We start from the raw sequence: 21,092 nt of genomic DNA, 5'->3' as shown, positions 1-21,092 counted from the left end.
ACGGAGTCTCGCTCTGCCGCCCAGGCTGGAGTGCAGTGGCTGGATTCAGCTCACTGCAAGCTCTGCCTCCTGGGTTTCCGCCCTTCTCCTGCCTCAGCCTCCCGAGTAGCTGGGACTACAGGCGCCCGCCACGTCGCCCGGCTAGTTTTTTGTATTTTTTTTGTAGAGACGGGGTTTCACCATGTTAGCCAGGATGGTCTCGATCTCCTGACCTCGTGATCCGCCCGTCTCGGCCTCCCAAAGTGCTGGGATTACAGGCTTGAGCCACCGTGCCCGGCCTTATCGTAACTCTTAAGGCTGGGTAGTATCAGTCCTCTGACTTTACTCTTCTTCAATATTGTGTAGGCTATTCTGGATCTTTCACTTCTCTGTATAAATTTTAGAATCAGTTTGTCAATATCCACAGAATAACTTGCTGGGATTTTTACTGGGATTGTGTTGAATCTGTAGATCAAGTTGGGAAGAGCTGGCACCTTAACAATACTGAGTCTTCCTATCCATGATTATGGAATATCTCTCTATTATTTACATCTTCTTTGATTTATTTCATCAGAGTTTTTGTAGTTTTCCTCATATAAATCTTGCAAATATTTTGGTAGATTTGTGCCCAAGTACAAATTTACTTTTTAGGGTGCCAATGTAAATAGTATTATGCTTTTAATTTCTTTTTTTTTTCTTTTTTGAGACAGAGTCTCATTCTGTTGCCCAGGCTGAAGTGTAATCACGTGATCTCGGCTCACTGCAACCTCTGCCTACTGGGTTCAAGTGATTCTTCTGCCTTAGCCTCCTGAGTAGCTGGGATTACAGGCACATGCTACCACACCTGGCTAATTTTTGTAATTTTGGTAGAGACAGGGTTTCATCATGTTAGGTCAGGCTGGTCTCCAACTCCTGACCTCGTGATCCACCCGCCTCGGCCTCCCAAAGTGCTGGGATTACAGGCATGAGCCACTGCGCCTGGGCTATGCTTTTACTTTCAAATTCCACTGTTCATTGATGCTATCTTGGAAAGTGATTGACTTTTTAATGTTAATATTGTATCCTGTGCTCCTGCTGCAATCACTTATTAGTTCCAGGAGTTTGTTTTGTTGATTCTGGTGGATTTTCTTTCTCTTTCTTTTTTTTCTAATTTTTATTTATTTATTTTTAGTTGACAAGTAGTTACGTATATTTGTGGAGTTCAATGTGATATTCTGATCTATGTGTACATCATAGAAAGATTAAATCAAGCTAATTAACATATCCATGACCTCACCAATTTATCATTTTTTTTCTGGTGATAACATTTAAAATCTATTCTTTTAGAACTTTGAAATATACAAGATATTATTATTAGTAGTAGTAGCATTAGTATTAGTATTAGTATTATTACTGTTATTTGAGATGGGGTCTTGCTCTGCCACCCAGGCTGGAGCACAGTGACATAACCTTGGCTCACTGCAATCTCCACCTGCTAGGCTCAAGTGATCCTCCCACCTCAGCCTCCTGAGTAGCTGGGACTATAGATGCTCACCACCACACCCGGCTAATTTTTTGTATTTTTGGTAGAGACAGGATTTTGCCATGTTGCCCAGGCCAGTCTTGAACTCCTGAGCTCAAGCAATCCACCTGCCTCTGCCTCCCAAAGTGCTAGGATTACAGGCGTGAGCCACCTCACCCAACTGAAAAAATACAATAATGATTAACTGCAGTCACCATGCACTACAATAGATTACTAAAATGTATTTCTCCAGTGTAACTGAAACTTTGTACCCTTGATCAACATCTTTCCTTTCTTCCGCATCTCTCCCCCTCATCCAACCCTCTGGTAACTGCCTTTCTACGCTCTGTTTCTATGAAATTTGACATTTTGGATTCCACAAATAGTGAGATCACACAGTATTTGGCTTTCTGTGCCTGGCTTATTTCACTTAACATAATGTCCTCCAGTTCTGTCCATGTTGTTGCAAATTACAGAAAATTTTGAGACTGTTAATACTGTATATTACATTGTTTGATTTTCAGATATTAAACCAGCCTTACACTCCAATGATAAACCCTACTTGGACATGGTGTATTATTCTTTTCATGTGTTGCTGGATTCAGTTTCCATGCCTAATATTTTGTTGAGAATTTTAGTGTCTATGAGATATACTGGTCTATAGGGTTTTGGTTTTTGTTTTGTTTTGTTTGTAATATATCTGTGTGGTTTTTATATCAAGGTATTGCTGACCTGTTAAAATAAGTTAGGAAATGTATTCTCCTCTTCTATTTTTTAGATGAGATTATACAGCTTTTCTTGTTTGTGTGTTTTTTTTTTTTTTCTTTTAATGTTTGGCAGAATTTTCCAGTGAAACCATCTGATTCTGAAGTTTTATATTTTGGAAATTTTAATCTATAAATTCAATTTTTTCAATAGTTATAAAACTATTCAGGTATTCTAGTTTATCTTGAGTAAGTTTTGGAAGTTTGTAGTTTTGAGGAATGGCTTCAGTTTTTTTTAAAAAATGGTCTAATTTATGTACATTGAGTTGTTTACAGCATTCCCTTATTACCCTTTTAATGTCTGAGGGGTCAGTAGTGATATCCCATCTTTTATTTTTGATATTGGTAATTTGCATCTTCTTTCTTCTTTACCAGTCTTGCTAGAAGTTCATCTTTTTTTAGGCCTATCCATTTTATTTTTCCAAGGAAACAACTTTTAGTTTCAATAATCTTTTTTATTATTTTGTTTTCAATGGATTTCTGTTCTTATTTTATCATTTCCTTCCTTCTGCTAGCTTTGGTTTATCTTGCTCTTCTTTTCTAGTTACTTAAGGTAGAAACTTGGATGATTTATTTTAGAACATTCTCCTTTTTCAATGCTACAGATTTCTCCTTTATAGTTGTACCTCACAAATTTTGTTCAATTTAAAGTACTTTCTAATTTCCTTTGAGACTCCTCTAGGACCCATGGATTATTTATAAGTGTGTTGTTTAATGTTCTAGTCACTGGAGATTTTCTTGTTATGTTTTTATTGTTATTTCTAATTTAATTCCATTATGGTCATAAAAGGCACTTTGCATGATTTTGCTTCTTTTCAATTTATTGAGGTTTGTTTGACTCAGAATAAGATTCACCTTGGTAAGTGTTCTATTTGCAGTAAAAAAGAATGTGTACTCTGCTGTTATTGAATGGAATATTTTATCAAGGGATCAAGTTGCCTTTGTTAAAAGTCAGCTTTGGCAGGGCTGTTACTTTGCTAGACATATCCCTCTCCATGGATAAGCAGCAAGTTCTGCAATGGGATTCCTAGTGAGTGTTGCTTCCACTTTTCCCCTGCAGTGGCTTTCAAAGTATGGTTCCAGGACAAAGCAGCATTCTCATTAACTGAGAATGTGTTAAAAATGCAAAATCTTGAGGCCTCGCTCCAGACCTGACTCAGAAACTCTGGGAATGGGGCCCAGAAATCTGTGTTTTAACAAGCCCTCCTGGCAGTTCTGATGCCTGCTAAACTTGGAAAACTACTGTGAGTATCCTACAGAAATCTCTCCCTGTAGCTCACATTTGGATGGCACCTTCTTTAGTTTCCAGTAGAGACACATGTTTTCCCTTTATTATCTGCCTTTGATCATTTAGTGGGAGTTAGAATAGGCAGACATGGTTAGTTGCATGGCCTCACATTGCTTCTTTGCCTAAAAGTTATCTGTTTACATTCATGGGGCTGAAGATCATTAACCTTGAAGAATGACTTCAGCAATGTTTCCTAGAACTCTGGAATGTCCGGACTGGATAGGACCCTAGAAGTTATTAATATTTCCTGCAACCTCCATATTTGAATTTCGACTGAGTTGACTGTATCCACAGGGCTACAAAAATTTTCACCTGCTCTCTCATCCTTTAAGATCAGAGTTAGAATTTCAGAATATAGCCTTGCCATAAGCTATGAGGTGAGAAGCTACCAAGGCATGTGGATAAAGGGATCCATAACTGCTCTTCAAACAGCACTGTCTAAAATCCCTGGATTATTTTATATTCTTCTCTCTTGTTGTAGATACAGATTTGTCAGTTCAGGCTGTCTCTAGATAATCATAACCAGAGGGAAATTTCTTCTAACAGAAATTCTACTACTCCTCTTTGCCTGAGTGATTGCAAATAACCCAGGCAAGTCACTCTGTTTGTGCTTCACTCTTACAACTATAGAGTGGGAACAATGAAGTGTTAGCCTTACCTAATTTATTCATCCTACTGGGAAAGTCACTGTGATAATTCAGCCAAACCCTCCCAAGTAGAGGCTACTCACTAGTCGCGTAGGTGCCTTTCTGTTCTAGCCCAGCACCTACAATGTTTCCTGGTGCATGAAAGATACTTTTTTTTTTAATTTAAATTTTGATTACTTAACAAAAATGTTGGGTTGATGAAGCATGTGAAATTAACGAAGTTATATTTAGTTTCAGCACTCCTGAAAGAAAAGTGTTTCTGAGTAAGTTAGCAACATCACATAGCAAGAGTTAATACCAATTTGAAATATCCAAGCAGGGGCAGTAGCATGGAAAGGTCTTGGCCAGATATGAAACCCAAATGCTAAAGGTTCTTAGCAAAATAAAGGAAGGGGAAGGAAATTAGTGTTTTGGAGCAAGTTTAAACAATGAGGTGTTACTCTTTGTTTTTAAAATATATATATTTTTTGACAGAGTCTCACTCTGTTGTTGAGGCTGGAGGGCAGTGGCACTATCCTGGCTCACTGCAACCTCTACCTCCCGGGCTCAAGTGATCCTTCCACCCCAGCCTTCCAAATAGGTGGGACTACAGAGCGTGCCACCACGCCTGGCTAATTTTTTGCATTTTCAGTAGAAATGAGGTTTAACCATGTTGCCCAGGCTGGTCTTGAACTCCTGACCTCAAGCAATCTGCCTGCCTCAGCCTCCCAAAGTACTGGGGTTATAGACGTGAGCTACTGTGCCCTGCCCTGTTTTTAAAATAATTTCAAACTTACATAAAAATTGCCGGAACAAAACGGAGACCTCTCCTATCTCCATTCACCTTTCCCCAATGTTTAATATTTCACGGCTTTTGTGAAGCACTTTTTATTACTGTTATAACAGCTTCTAAAAGCAATAATAACAATTTTTTTTTCTTTTTTATTTTTCTTCTTATTTTTTGTAGAGACAGGGTCTCACTATGTTGCCCAGGCTGGTCTCAAACTCCTAGGCTCAAGCAGTCCTCCCACCTTGGCCTCCCCAAATGCTGGGATTACAAGTGTAAGCCACTGTAACTGGCCGAAAACAAAACAAAACAAAACAAAAAACTATTGATACGCTAATTGTACATCCATTATATGCCAGGCATTATGTTAGCCACTATACATTATCTCACTGAATTTCTACAATCACCCTCCAGGGTATCCATTATTACCCCTGTGTCACAGGAGTTACTGTTGAGGTTTAGAAAAGTCCTATATCGTACCTAAGGTTCCACTGGCTAAGTGCAGGTTTCAGATCCTCAAAGCCTATATGTGTTCCAGTCTCTAAACGACAGGAGGCACAGCTCTAAGTTCAGGGAATTAAAGGTATGCATGACTAACATCCACATGATGGTCTGACCCTTCCCTCTTCTATTTCAGGACCCCTCTTCTTACTGAATGCTGAGCAAATTGCGGAGGAGATAGGGAATATGTGGAGGACAACGTATAAACTGATCAAGACCTTATCTGATGTGCCTGCACCCAGGCGCTTAGCAGAGAATTTGAAGATCAAGATCGATAAGTTCAAGCAGTACATTCCCATCCTCAGTATTTCCTGCAACCCAGGAATGAAAGACCGGCACTGGCAGCAGGTTTCTATCAATCACTGCCCGCCCCCAAGCAGCCCAACCCAGGCCTGGCCCTGGCTGTCCTTGGGAAGGCAGGAAATATTACTAGGTCAAGCTTCTCCTTTCTGAAAGGATAATCTACTTAAGGGCAAAGGGATAGCAAATGAGAATGGCAAACCTTCTGAAGGAAGAGAATGAACTCCCTGCCCTTTCCCAAGAGAATGAACAGGTTGGCCCTTTCCTTGGAACCCTCAACGCTTGTGGTTCACTGAGTGTTCTAGCCAATGGTCACAAAAGGTCTCCTACCTGCTTCCTGCTTCCTAAGCAGATGGGCTTTTGGAGGCCAAGAGCCTCCAAGGTGCAACAAGGATGTTCAATATAGTGAGAGGATCTTGATTTGCTCCTTGACCTAGGATGCACAAAAAAGAAAGTCACGTCCCTCCCTGGGGGTTGCTAATAATACCAGATGATTCCCACTTAGGATGACTTTGGTGTGGCATTTCATTGTCAAACAGGTTCAGAAATAATTTTGCACTCTTCTCTTAGCCCTTTGGGGCTACAAATTAGAATAATAAATTTCTCCTTAAAAATAGCTGGGATTTTTATAAGGAACCAAGTGTGAGGGTGATAAGCGTGGTGTGAACACTAAGCAGAAAAAAGAAAACTCACTGTGTTTCTAAAATAATCGTCACATCCCAGGGCTAGCAATGGCCTTGAAACATCCTCTACCAGAGAGTCACTCTGTATGGAATTGGAAGTGAAAATGGCTTTCTTTGGGCAGGTTCTTCTCTGACTTGGCCTATAATTCCCCCTCTCAGAACCACATTCAAGACCAGGCACGGTGGCTCAAGACCACAATCCCAACACTTTGAGAAGCTGAGGCAGGAGGATAGTTTGAGCCCAGCCTGGGCAACATAGTGAGACCCCCATCTCTCCCTGATTAATTGATTAATTAGCTAAGCGTGTTGGTGTACATTTGTGGTCCCAGCTACTTGGGAAGCTGAGGTGGGAGGATTGCTTGGGCCAGTGATGTCAAGACTGCATTGAGCTGTGATCGTGTCACTGCACTCCAGCCTGGGAAACGGGGGGAAAAAAAAGCCACATATAAGACTGAGGAAATTCTCTCTGAAAGGACCCAGTGACAACACAGTGACAAGGAGCACTTTGCTCTCCCTAGGAAGACAGAGGAAGACTCTCTTAATACATGAGAGAGTCAGGGTTTTTTGTAGGGAGGAGCTACTTTCAGTTTCCCAAAAAGTGTTGAGACTTGAGACCTAAGCAAAGGGTGGAGTGCTATACAGACAAGGGACAGGCTGTCTGAGTAGACTTCTGTTTTTTCTTTTTCTTTCTTTTTTTTTTTGAGATGGAATCTCACTGTGTCCCCCAGGCTGGAGTGCAGTGACGTGATATCAGCTCACTGCATTCAAGCAATTCTCCTGCCTCAGTCTCCTGAGTAGCTGGGACTAGGCACGTGCCACCACGCCCTGCTAATTTCTGTATTTTTACTAGAGATGGGATTTCACCATGTTGGCCAGGCTGGTCTTGAACTCCTGACCTCAGGTGATCCTCCCGCTTCAACCTCCCAAAGTGCTGGGATTATAGGGATGAGCCACCGTGCCTGGCTGGGATATTTTTTAATTGTAATTTTAATTAATTCATTTTTAAAATAGAGATGGGGGGAGGGTCTCACTATGTTGCCCAGGCTGGTCTCGAACTCCTGGCCTCAAGTGATACTCCTGCCTTAGCCTCCTAAAGTGCTGGGATTGCAGGCGTGAGCCACGGTGCCTGATCATGACTTCTGGTTTCAAAACGCCCCAGCAGAGGGATCTGCAGAGGGGTAGTTGCTGTCAGTTGGTGATCATGGGGTGCCTCTCCCTATGGACCCAGCCTAACTAGGACTTTGACCAGCATCGGGGGGTATGGGGGAGTTAGGGAGCTTAGGTGGGGCAGGTAGCCTCTGGTAGTGCCAGGTTTCTCTATGAGATGGCACTATCAAGAGTGTCTTTGGTGATGGCATTTGGAGAACATGCCGCAGGGCTGGGAAAGCCATCTGCTCTGCCTGGTGCTTCCTCTATGATGCTATTCTCATACGTGGACACTCAAAAAATCCCAACCAGGCCAAGCGTGGTAGCTTATCACGCCACCAATCTCAGCACTTTAGGAGGCCGAGGCAGGAGGATCACTTGAGGCCAGGAGCTTGAGGCCAACCTGGGCAACGTAGTGTGACCCCGTCTATTTAAAAATTTAATTAATTTAAAATTAAATTTAAATTTAAAAAATTCCAGCCAGGTGCGGTGGCTCACACCTGTAATCCCAGGACTTTGAGAGGCCAAGGCAAGTGGGTTGCTTGAGCCCAGGAGTCTGAGAACCAGCCCGGGCAACACTGCAAAAACCCCATCAAGAAATACAAAAAAATTAGCCAGGCATGGTGGCAGCATGCCTGTAGTCCCAGCTATTAAGGAGGCTAAGGTGGGAGGATCACTTGAGCCTAGGAGGTTGAGTCTGCAGTGAGCTGTGATTGCGCCACTGCAGTCCAGCCTGGGTGACAGAGCAAGACCCTGTCTAAGAGAGAGAGAGAGGGAGGGAGGGAGAGAAGGAGGAAGGAAGGAAGGAAGGACATTCTAACCATTCCTAGACATACATAATTCTCATTTATGGGCCACTTAAATGATTGGGAAAATGTTTCTTATAATGATAATATTGAAAATGTACTGAGTACTAGCTATGGTGCTGGGTTCGGTGTTGCATACTTTATTTGGATTCTCACATTTCATCCTTAAAACCGGCCTTTGAAGTGGAGATTATTATCATCTCCATTTCACGGATAGGAAAACTGAGACTTGGAGAGATGAGTTTTCAGATGGCTAGTTGGTGGTGGGGAAGGGAATTGGAATTTTTCTATGCTGTTTGACTCAGCCTGGAAAAGTCAAGAAGGCAAAAAAGGTCTGGTCAGAGGAAGGGAGCAGGCAGTAGGGGGCAGTAAACCACAGTGAGAGGGGGCCAGGAAGCTCGGCCCCAGGACAGTGGCTCCCAAGGAGTGAGCACCTGAATGGAAGCCCAGTGGGCTGAGCAGTTAAGAGGCAAGTTCAGAAAGGACAAAGGCCCCCAGATACTCTCCGGGCTGCCCCTATGCAGAGCCCATTCCTCCCTGCAGTGTACGTAGGTCACACCACAGGCCACCCCGGGGAGAGCCCCACGCCTGGGGATGTCATTCTCTGCCCTGATGCCTAACTCAGGAGATCCACTGCCATGGATGCCGGCTCTGGCAGGGGGATCTGAAGGATGAACTACCTGTAGCACTCAAGTCCAGAAGCTGGATCTTCTGAAGCCAGGCTGGGGGTTCTGGTCATTTACAGAATATAGGCAGAAAAAGTTAGAGCCTTATGTTTGGGGCACAGACTTTATAGATAACAGCAAAGGGGTCGCTACTGCGATTTAAAGCAAAATGGAAGCCACAAATCTAAAACGCTTTTTGGATCACCACACTAAGGTACATTTCTGATGTCCTGTTTGCAATTAGTGTTATTTTGGTTATTTTTTCATCATGTGCCTATAACACTGTTGGTCTTCCAAGATCGTTATTTCAATGGTAACTACTTCTGGGTTCCTTGCTTTTGTGCTTTGTGTGTCTAAAAAAGTCTCCTGGTCTGGCCAGGCACGGTGGCTCAGGCCTGTAATCCCAACAGTTTGGGAGGCTGAGGCAGACGGATCACCTGAGGTCAGGAGTTTGAGACCAGTCTGGCCAACATAGTGAAACCCCATTTCTACTAAAAATTCAAAAATTAGCTGGGTGTGGTGGTGCGCGCCTGTAATCCCCGCTACTTGGGAGGCTGAGGCAGGAAAATCACTGGACCCAGGAGACGGAGGTTGCAGTGAGCCGAGATTGCGCCATTGCACTCCAACCTGGGCAACAGAGCAAGACTCTGTCTCAAAAAAATAAAAAAGTGTGGAAAAAGAAAATTTTAAAATAATAAAATTTAACTGTTAAAAAAAAAAAGCAAGATGGAACAAGGTAACACTTGATCTTAGAGAGAAACTGCACTGATAGGTCCCAAAACTGGCCCTCTGTTAGTAGTAGAAATATAACGTGAGCCATTTGTGTTTTTTTTTTTTTTTTTGAGATGGAGTCTCACTCTGTTGCCCAGGCTGGAGTGCAGTGATGCGATCTTGGCTGATTCCTGTCTCTGCCTCCCAGGTTCAAGCTGTTCTTTTGCCTCAGCCTCCCAAGTAGCTGGGATTGCAGGCACCCGCCACCATGCCCGGCTAATTTTTGTATTTTTAGAAGAGACAGAGTTTCACAATGTTTGACAGGCTGGTCTTGAATTCCTGATCTCATGTGATCCGCCTGCCTCTCAGCCTCCCAAAGTGCTGGGATTACAGGAGTGAGCCACCGCACCCAGCCAATAATTTTAAAGTTTCTAGTAGCCACATTTTAAAAGGTAAAAGGGTCTGGGCATGATAGCTCACACCTGTAATCCCAGCATTTTGGGAGATCAAGGTGGGAGGATCGCTTGAGGCCAGGAGTTCAAGACCAGCCTGGAAAACATAGCGAGACCCCATCTCTACAAAAAAATTTTAAAAAAGAAAAAAATTAGCCAGGCATGGTGCTGTATGCTGGTGGTCCCAGCTGCTCAGGAGGTCGAGGCAGGAGGACCACTTGAGCCTGGGAGATCAAGGCTGCAGTGAGTCATGATCACACCACTGCATTTCAGCCTGCGCAACAGAGCAAGACCCTGTCTAATTCCAATCAGCTGGGTGTGGTGGCTCACTCCTATAATACGACTACTTTGGGAGGCTGAGGTGGGAGGATCGCTTGAGGCCAGGAGTTTGAGACCACTCTGAGCAACACAGCAAGACCCTATCTCTACAATACATTTAAAAATTAGCCAGGCATGGCGATGTGTGCCTGTGGCCCCAGCTACTGGGGAGGCTGAGATGGGAGGATTGATTAGGCCTGGGAAGTCAAAGCGCAGCAGTCAGCTATGATGGCACTATTGCACTCCAGCTTGGGAGACAGGGTGAGACTCTGTCTCAAAAATATTTTTTAATTTAATTAAAAAATAAGTTCCTCGGTCACACTAGCCACATCTCCGGTGCTCAACAGCCACCTGCTGCTTGTGGCTATTACGCTGAGCAGTGCAGAAAAAAAACATCTCCATCATCACAGAAGGTTCTACGGACAGCACTGCCTTGAACAATAAACACTTGCTTTCCTCTTTTCTTTGCAGATCAGTGAGATTGTCGGCTATGAGATAAAGCCCACCGAAACGACCTGCCTCTCAAATATGCTCGAATTTGGATTCGGCAAATTCATTGAAAAGTAAGGGCTTATCCCCTCCTTCAGGAATGGTTTTGGTCAAAGGATCTGTAAGTTCCCACAGTGATCCGATTGGCCCCATGTAGGGGTGTTTATTTTATTTTTTTCCTTGTGGCGTAGGGTGGCTTAAGGCTACTTAATCACCTCCAACGAAGCTTCTGTTTTTAGCTGCAGAACTGCTGATGGGTCATGACTAGAAAATTGAGTCATGGATTTTATTTCAAAGGGAATTTTTTTTTTTAATTTTTTTGAACCTGAGCTTCAAGCCCAGCTCTCAGTGATTGGGGGCAAAACCATTCAACCCTTCTGTACCTCAGTTTCCTCTTCTTTAAACAAACGAAGCAACAACGCTCTCTGAGCTTTAAGACTGTATGAAACCTGGTCCAAGAAAAAGTCTGTTCTCGCCTGGGCATAGTGGCTCATGCCTGTAATTTCAGCACTCTGGGGGACCAAGGCAGGCAGATCACTTGAGGTCAGGAGTTCAAGACCAGCCTGGCCAACATGGTGAAAACCCGTTTCTACTAAAAATACAAAAGTTAGCCAGGCACAGTGGCACACACCTGTAGTCCCAGCTACTCAGGAAGCTAAGGCCAGAGGATAGCTTGAACCCGGGAGGCAGAGGTTGCAGTGAGCCAAGATAGTGCCATTGCACTCCAGCCTGGGCGACAGAGTGAGACTCCATCTTAATTAAAAAAAAAAAAAAAAAAGTCTCTTCTCTTGCTTTCTTCCCTTCTCTGAATTCCCCTGGAGTTTGTGTGTGTGAGAATTTTGCTATTTGAATGCTATTTCTAGAACAGAGCTTCTCAGGACACTACTTGCTTTTCCACACTTCCTTCAGTGTGATGGGTGGGGAGATGTTGCATTGCCTGGACTGGAGACCCTGTGAGGCAGGTGTGGCACCCAGACCCGCTGCATCAGCATCAGCTAGGAACTAGCTAGAAGGCACATTTTCAGGCCCCACCCAACCCACATAATCAAATTCTGTGGATGGGCCCTGCAATCTGCATTTTAACAAATCCTCCAGGTCAACACTGTCCAAAGCAGCATCCACTGGCCATGTGTGGCCACTGAGCCCCTACAGTGCAGCTAGTCTGAATTAGATGTGCTGTAAGTATAAAATACAGGCTTGATTTCAAAGACATACTACAAGAAAAAGGAATGCAAAATACCTAACAATTTTTAATATCAATTAATATTGAAATGATAATATTTTGGATATATTGAGTCAAATACATTATTGGAACTAATTTCACCTATGTCTTTTAATATTTTTAAAATGTGGCTTCTAGAAACTTCATTTTATTTTATTTTGTTTTATTTTATTTTATTTTATTTTATTTTGGAGATGGAGTCTCACTCTGTCACCCAGGCCAGAGTGCAATGGCGCGATCTTAGCTCACTGCAACCTCCGCCTCCCAGGTTCAAGCGATTCTCCTGCCTCAGCCTCCCAAGTAGCTGGGATTACAGGCTCCCACCACCACGCCCGGCTAATTTTGTATTTTGGTGGAGACAGGGTTTCACCATGTTGGCCAGGCTGGTCTTGAACTCCTGACCTCAGGTGATCTGCCCACCTCAGCCTCCCAAAGTGCTGTGACTACAGGCGAGAAACTTTAAAATTATATATGTGGCTCACTTTATATTTCTAATGGACAGCACTGCTCCAGGTGATTCTGATACATGAAAGGCTGAGAATTCCCCACTCACACTGCACCAGAGCAGGTCTAATTTAAAGCACTTCCCAGCTCTTGAATCTCTCTGCCACCTGAATACTTTGATGCCTCTCCAATACCACCACTATGTTCCTTATTAAGGATCAGGCCTAAAGAAGCATGCGTTTTTATCAGGCTTAGGATAAAAACTCTTAGGTATTTTGGCCAAAGGGCCTCAGTTTCTCCCAATAAAATTTTTTACAAGAGACACTAGCTATTCAACGCTTATGCTGCACTCAGCATTTTATATACCTTAACCCTTTTTATTTATTTATTTATCTTTTGAGATGGAGTGTCACTCTGTCTCCCAGGCTAGAGTGCAATGGTGCAATCTCGGCTCACTGCAACCTCTGCCTCCTGGGTTCAAGCAATTCTTCTGCCTCAGCCTCCTGAGTGGCTGGGATTACAGGCACCTGCCATCATGCCTGGCTAATTTTTGCATTTTTGTAGAGATGGGGTTTCATTATGTTGGCCAGGCTGGTCTTGAACTCCTGACCTCAGGTGATCCATCCGCCTTGGCCTCCCAAAGTGCTGGGATTACAGGCGTGAGCCACCACGCCCGACCTTAACACATTTATCCATCACAAAAACCTAATGTCCTAGGTCCTACCGTCCTAATATTATTCTCATTTTACAGATTAGGAAATAGACTTCAGATTATTAGCTGTTGATCACAGCTAGTAACTGAAAGAACGAACAGTTCACTTAGGAAAGAATCAAGATTTGAACATCAGCAGGCTTCCATTACCAGGCAGGCCTTACCATGACCCTTCACCACCAAAAAAGTAAACTCCTTTCCGCAGACAGTGAGTGAGCAAAAAAACATACAGCTCTTCTTATACTTTCCATGCACGCATGTTCAACTGTCACCAATTCAGAAGTGGAAGCACCTTGGCTTTGTTTATTTCTGTCGTTCCATTTGTAACATGGGAAGCAGGTAGGTGATTAGAGTTAGGCTTAGGAGAAAAGGCATGTCACCTGAACTGATTCCATGTCTGGAGACTCAGCCACCACCGTTTAGGGAGGTGTGATATTGCATGTATTCCACCCATACCACAGTTAATGTAGCTTCATCACAGCTCACAGTTAATGAGCTTCTCCAGCACATTTTGGGTGAGGTCAACTCTTGATATATTTCATGAATTCCCAAACTGATTAATCCCTCATCTGTGCAATCATTTGCATTCTAAGTCATAACCTAGGGTAATTCATGAGGCCTGGTGTCAGCATTTGTTCTTATTTAATTGAACCCAAAAGCCTGTGATACGGGCATATGGGGACCTGAGGCCTGTTGAGAGACTTGGCCACAACCGCACAGCCAGTGAGCACTGGAGGCTGGGCCTTGTGACTGCTTGTCTCATACTCATCTGGGCTGGCACCTGCCTTTATTAATTATTCCCAATATGCACACTCATTTTGGTCGCCTCTCACAGGCCATATTTAAGGCAATGACCACACTGCTGAGGTCCTGATCAGTCCTTGTTTATAATTTTCTGCTCCTAATCTTCCTGCCTTCTCGAGGCTAAATGAGGGTTCTCAGCTCTATTTAATTGGTCCTATTTGATTGAACACATGTGAACAGTTCTGTTAGTTCTGTTACTCTTTTTTTTTTTTTTTTTAAGATGGAATTTTACTCTTGTTGCCCAGGCTGGAGTGCAATGGCATGATCTTGGCTCAATGCAACCTTCGCCTCCCAGGTTCAAGCGATTTTCCTGCCTCAGCCTCCTGAGTAGCTGGGATTACAGGCATGTGCCACCACACCAGGCTAATTTTGTATTTTTAGTAGAGACGGGGTTTCACCATGTTGGTCAGGCTGGTCTCAAACTCCTGACCTCAGGTGATTCACCCGCCTTGGCCTCCCATAGTGCTGGGATTACAGGAGTGAGCCACCGTGCCTGGCCTAGTTCTACTGCTCTTTCTAAGAAAGAGAAGGGAGAAGGCACATTGTAAGGGTGGAAGAAGAAACATCAGGGTAGAGTCCAATTAGGAGGAATTGGTGTCAATACCCAGTTCCAGGACCCCCTGGCTATGTGATTTTGGAGACGTCACTTGCTTCCTCTGAGTGTTGGTTTCCTGACCTATGAGTAAATATCAGATGGTCTCTTCTACACTGAAGGATACAATGAAAGACAGGGCTGAGGTAGAGAGAACGGTCCCTTTTTCCACTTCCAAGAACTTGGCTTTCCAATTCTTTGCCACACCTGGGTTTTAGGACCCAGATCTCCATGTGGACACAAGAAGAAAGGAATTTGTTTGCCCCTTCTCTCTCTCCCTCTATGCCCCTTTCTGTAGAACAGAGAGGCCATGGACAGGTGGATCCAGTATCAGGAAAACAGTAGGTGTTTTCGAAAGGGGAAGGGATGGGAAGTGGAGCAAGACCCATCACATAAATTAACAGAGGTTCAAAATCTGAATAAGAAATCAGAATACTGGCCGGGCACGGTGGCTCATGCCTGTAATTCCAGCACTTTGGGAGGCCGAGGCGGGTGGATCACTTGCAGTCAGGGGTTCAAGACCAGCCTGGCCAATATGGTGAAACCCTGTCTCTACTAAAAATACAAAAATTAGCCAGGTATGGTGGGGTGCACCTGTAATCCCAGCTGCTCGAGAGGCTGAGGCAGGAGAATCGCTTGAATCCAGGAGGCAGAGGTTGCAGTGAGCCAAGATCGCGCCACTGCACACCAGCCTGGGCATTACAATGAGACTCCGTCTGGGGAAAAAAAAAGAAATCAGAATATGGGCAAATTAGGCATAAACAAAGATGGAAAGAAGAGGTCTTATTTTAGTGACCTTACAACAGTGGTTCTCAACTGGGGGCCATTTCCCACCCCTAGGGGACGCTTGGAAATATCTGGAGACATTTTTGGTTGTCACAACTGGCAAAAGATGGGGACAGGGCTGGGGAGTCTGCTGCTGGCGTCTAGTGGGTAGAGACCAGGGACACTGCTAAACACCCTAGAAGGTATGGTACAGCTCCCCATGACAGTTATTCAGCCTATGTTAGTTTGCCAGGGCTCTTCAAAAGACAAAGCAATAAATTTAGTTATAGTCTAATTGGCTTTTAATCAAGATTCATGAATCAGGGCAGTCTCCGTTTTCCAAAATAGAACGAGAGTTCCCACTGGGCAGTAGCACAATGGTAAGTTTTATAAGGAAACAGAACAATATGAAAAAAAAAGATTAATTAACATCAGGATTTTTTTTTATAAAGGTTCAAGCAGAGGGAACTTCCTTATTCTCTGACTCAGGTAGACTGGAATCTCCTGTTTTCAGGAAAGACTGTCCTGTTCTGGGATCTATCTCCTTCCTTAAAGATTCAGTTTGATTACATGCCATTTAGTGTGAGTGACTCCATTTTGGTTTCGTCTGGTCTGCTGGGGTCTAGTGCAGGAGCTCAGTTCAGAATAATGACCTGCTGTAATTTTTGTTGAACAGGCTGCTCTTACAACATACCACAGACTGAGTGGCTTACACAACAGAAATTTATTGTCTCATAATTCTGGAGGCTTAAAGTCCAAGGCCAAGTTGTAGGCAGGGTTGGTTCCTTCTGAGGCCTCTCTCCTTGGCTTACAGATGGCTGTCTTCCCCTATGAATTGTCATGGTCTTCCCTCTGTGTGTCTGGGTCCTAATCTCTGAAGGCCATGAATTATAATGGATTAGGGCCCACCCTCATGACTTATTTTAATTTAATTACCTCTTTAAAGATCCTTTCTCCAAATAGAGTTACATTCCGAGATATTAGGGGTTAGAATTTCAATATACGAATTTTCAGGGAGACAATATTTAACCTATAACATGACCCAAAAAAGTCAATGGTGCCAAGGGTGAGAAACCCTTTCTCAAGGGTGAGAAAACACTGGCGGTAGCTGGCAGATCTTAGAGCAGGATAGTAAACCTTTTGGTCAAATTAAGGGCTTTTGGAGATTCTCCTAAGACTGAGCTGAAATTCCTCCTTTTTTTTTTTTTTTTTTTTTGAGACAGTTTTACTCTGTTTTCCAGAGTGGAGTACAGTGGTGCAGTTACGATCTCGGCTCACTGCAACCTCTACCTCCCAGGCTCATGTGATCCTCCCACCTCAGCCTCCTGAGTAGCTGGGACTACAGGCACATACCACACCTGGCTAATTTTTGTGTTTTTAGTGGAGACGGGGTTTTGTTATGTTGCCCAGACTGGTCTCGAACCCATGACCTCAAGTAATCTTCCCTCCTTGGCCTCCCAAAGTGCTGGGACTATAGGCATGAGCCACCACTCCTGGCCTGAAGTTTCTCCTTTGATATGTCTTCTCTGCCTCCTGTTGATGTTGCTGTTGCTGTGTTCTGTCTTTAGATTGGAGCCCATTGGTGCAGCCGCCAGCAAGGAATACTCTCTGGAGAAAAACTTGGATAAAATGAAGTTAGATTGGGTTAACGTGACATTCAGCTTCGTGAAATACAGGGACACTGTGAGTCTCACTCCAACTGCAGCCCCCCGTTGAAAGCAGCCCCATTTATTATGTAGTAGATTACAGAAACGATTTATTTAGAACGGTGACAGAACTCACAGAGGAATAATCGCTCATGTCTTGATTGTTTCCTCCTGTCTGCCTTTCTGTGTTGCTCATCTTTCCTCTCAACACCACCGAAGAGATGCATTCTTCAAATCAGAAAGGCCTTTTGATTCAGAGCAAGAAGTTTTCTCAGTGCAAAGGAACCAAGCAAGCCTCCTAAATCAGCACCTCGCAGTGAAGGTGCAGGCTTGTACACGATTCCAAAGCTTCCCAGTCCCCTCAGAAGCACAGCGGCAGACAATGACTAGTGTTTCTCAGATGTCAATGCTTGCAGGAATCACCGGAGATCTTGTTGAAATGCCGGTTCTGATTCAGCAGGTCCGGGATGGGACCTAAGATTCTGCAGCTCTAACAAGCTCCCAGATAATATTGATCAATTTTGAATAGTAAGGGTGTAGGTTTCTTTCTTTTCACTTGCACTTGTAGAAAACACAGGAGTTTGTACAGTGCATGTGAAGGTGCACACACCTGAAGTGTTTGCTCAGCTGTCTTTAGGGGCTGGCTTGCTTTTGGGATAGAGTGTGAGGTAGGGATGAGAGCTGTAGCTCTGGGGGAGCTGTAAATCATGGAGGCAACAGGTTGATACACACATCCTGCAGACCATTGGTTCTTTTTTTCTTTCTTTCTTTCTTTTTTTTTTTTTTTTTTTTTTTTTTTTTTTTTGAGATAGAATCTCACTCTGTCACCCAAGCTGGAGTGCAACTGTGTGATCTCAGCTCGCTGCAACCTCTGCCTCCTGGGCTCAAGCGATTCTCATACCTCAGCCTCCTGAGTAGCTGGGATTATAGGTACCTGCCACCACGCCCAGCTAATTTTTGTATTTTCAGTAGAGATGGGGTTTCACCATGTTGGCCAGGCTGGTCTTGAACTCCTGACCTCAAGTGATCTGCTCTCCTTAGCCTCCCAAAGTGCTGGGATTACAGGCATGAGTCACCACATCAGGCCCAACCATTGATTCTTAAAGCAGCACTTCCAAACCTGCATTGTAGAATCATCTGGGATGCTTTAACATCTCCCAGTGAATTCTTCCTGGCTCCTCCCCTCCCAGAATGCCTGGGCATCTGTATTTTTAAGGCACCCCTGGTTTTTTTCATGTGCAATGTGGATTGAGAACCAAAAGCTCCCAAGCCTCCCTCCTCCCCCAGGCTGCATGTTATCTACTTGTGACTTCGTTCCCTATTCAGCTTAAATGGTTGGAGTGCCTTGATTTCACTCAAGGAAGAGCTGTAGGGATAAAAAGATGTGATCCCTTTCTTCACCTAGCATGAAGGTCATTCACGGCCAATACTCCTATAAATATAAAGACAGATTAACAAGAGAAAAGCATTAAAATTTTATTTATTCAAAGTTTTACATGACATTGGAACCCTCAAAACTGAAGACCCAAGGAAAACTGTATTTTTGGGCTTAGGTTTGATGAAGAATGGACAGCTGTATGGAAATGAAATTGAACAAAAGAGTGTGGTATCATGGTCTAGACTGGGTGGAAGCCTAGCGAGACCTGCCTGTTCAGATTCTTCTTGGTCTTTCTGTGTAGCAGTCCTTCCTCCCAGGCATAGGGCAAGACTCCTCAGGAACAAGGGTCTTGTGACCCACTGTGGGACAAGGTTGCTCAGAGAATTTCCTTATGGCCTGCTGTCTTGGTCAGAGTAATATTTCTGGGTTTTATGGCTTGCTTCGGGAAAGAGGAGTTTAGTTTCTGTGGACTGCCTTAGGGGAAAGATAAAGGAGCAGGAGAAAGGAAGAAAAAGATGGACAGAAAGATCTTGCTTCCAAGGCCTTCCCAATGTCCTTCAGTGCAAAATACTCAGCAAATCAAGGTGCGGTGCTTCGGGGTATCGTGTTCTGAGCCCCAACAGAACTATACATGAGCTGATGAGAGGGAAGAGAGCTGAGGGCACAGGGCCTCATTACTGAGCCGCTCCCAGCAAGGGTGACCCAGCCACCATGGGTCTCAGAAGCGTGGCTACATGATCAGCTTGGATTAGACACTGCTGTAGAAGCTGTTGGGGTGACAAGAGGAGAGTAAGCTGGGAACCTGGGGAACAGCTCACTTATACCCGGCCAATCTGCAGAGTTTTTGCCTAAAGTAACTATAGACAAGGATCAGTAGCTAAATGGGGATCAAGAAACCACTTTATTAATAGCCCAACACACCTCCCAGTGCTGAGCTACTGGTAAAACATAGATAAGAGAATACATGTCAGGCCCGATTTAGCCTCCTAGATTAGACTTGAAAGAAGTGAGAACAGAGGGAGAAAGACCAAACCTGCCCCCAGGGGTCAGACCCTTGTCAGCTTGCTTGCCACAGTGGCCCAGGAGAAAAGTGCCACCCACAGGGCCTGGCCTTTAAGGCACACCTTAGACCTTACCTACTAGTAAAACAGGACCACTTGGTCAGGCTTGGTGGCTCACACCTACAATCCCAGCACTTTGGGAGGTACAAGTGAGAGGATCACTTGAGCCCAGGAGCTCGAGAACAGCCTGGGTAACATAGCAACACCCCATCTCTACAACAACAACAACAAAAAATTAGCTGAGTATGGTGATGTGCGCCAGCTACTTGGGAAGCTATCTGAGAAGCTGAGGCAGGGAGATTGCTTGAGCCCAGGAATTTGAGGCTGCAGTAAGCTATATTGCAACATTATACTCCAGCCTGGGTGACAGAGACCCTGTCTTAAAAAAAGACCCAATAAATGTATAAAACAAGCCAGGCATGGTGGCTCATGCCTGTCATGCTTGTAATCCCAGCATTTTGGGAGGCTGAGGCAGGCAGATCACTTGAGGTCAGGAGTTCGAGACTAACTTTGCCAAGGTGGTGAAACCCCATATCTGCTAAAAGTACAAAAATTAGCCCAGCGTGGTGGTGCTTGCCTGAAATCCCAGCTACTCAGGAAGCTGAGGCAGGAGAATCAATTGGATCCGGGAGGCGGAGGTTGCCAGTGGGCTGAGGTCATGCCACTGCACTCTAGCCTAGGCGACAGAGCAAGACTGTCTCAAAAATAAATAAATAAATAAATAAATAAATAAATAAATAAATAAATAAATGAAACAGAGGTCCCCAAACTTTCTTGGTTCACAATGCCTTTGTGTCTAAGTACTTTTTTCACAGTGCCCTTAGGCCAAAAGAAATACCTAATAGCTTTGTTTATGCAGTAATTAGGTCCAAACAATTTAATAAGGATGTATGCTCTAACAACTTAGCCACTGTTTGAAAAAAATACATCTACATTAAAAGAAAAAATAATGGTTGTATTTTATTTTAAATAACCACAATCATTTACTCTGAGTTGGCTGCGGTGCCCCAGGGCACTTCAGTTCACGGGATGGAAACCGCAAGTCTAGGCCTAACTAGTCAGATTAGCAGCTGATCTTCCTACCCGAGGGAAAGGAGAGCCAGGAAAGCAAGTGGAGAAGCAGGAACACAGGGAAAGGGGCAGAAATCTTCCTCCCCAGCAAATTCTATCTGTGAGTCTTGGATTAGACTGTATTTGACTTCTGCAAAGGAGGTGGATAATAAATGTCTTTTAAAAAATTGTTTTAGAGATGGGGTCTTGCTATGTTGCCCGGGCTGGTCTTGAATTCCTGGGCTCAAGCGATCCTCCTACCTCAGCCTCCCAAAGTGCTGAGATTACGGGCATGAGCCACCTTGTCCAGCCTAAATATCTTGAATAACATTTTCAAGGAAGAAAGTAGAAGTCCTATCCCCTGCAAGACATAGATTCCTACCCCATGAGAGTGGAGTTCTG

General features: G+C 44.1%; 1 protein-coding gene across 1 annotated transcript in view; it reads left to right on the top strand.

Annotated features, from left to right (window-relative positions):
• Positions 1-21,092, top strand: part of DNAH3 (dynein axonemal heavy chain 3) — a 215,466-nt gene that overhangs the window by 57,484 nt on the left and 136,890 nt on the right. Inside the window, 3 exon segments of the mRNA XM_017850181.1 lie at positions 5,583-5,794; positions 10,999-11,090; positions 17,124-17,238. Coding sequence (XP_017705670.1) covers positions 5,583-5,794; positions 10,999-11,090; positions 17,124-17,238 — 419 coding nt within the window.

This window comes from Rhinopithecus bieti, unplaced genomic scaffold, assembly GCF_001698545.2.
Source record: "Rhinopithecus bieti isolate Rb0 unplaced genomic scaffold, ASM169854v2 scaffold_1918, whole genome shotgun sequence".
Lineage (NCBI taxonomy): Eukaryota > Metazoa > Chordata > Mammalia > Primates > Cercopithecidae > Rhinopithecus > Rhinopithecus bieti.
The sequence above is the reverse complement of the archived record's forward strand: the minus strand, read 5'-3'. Positions and strand labels throughout refer to the sequence as shown.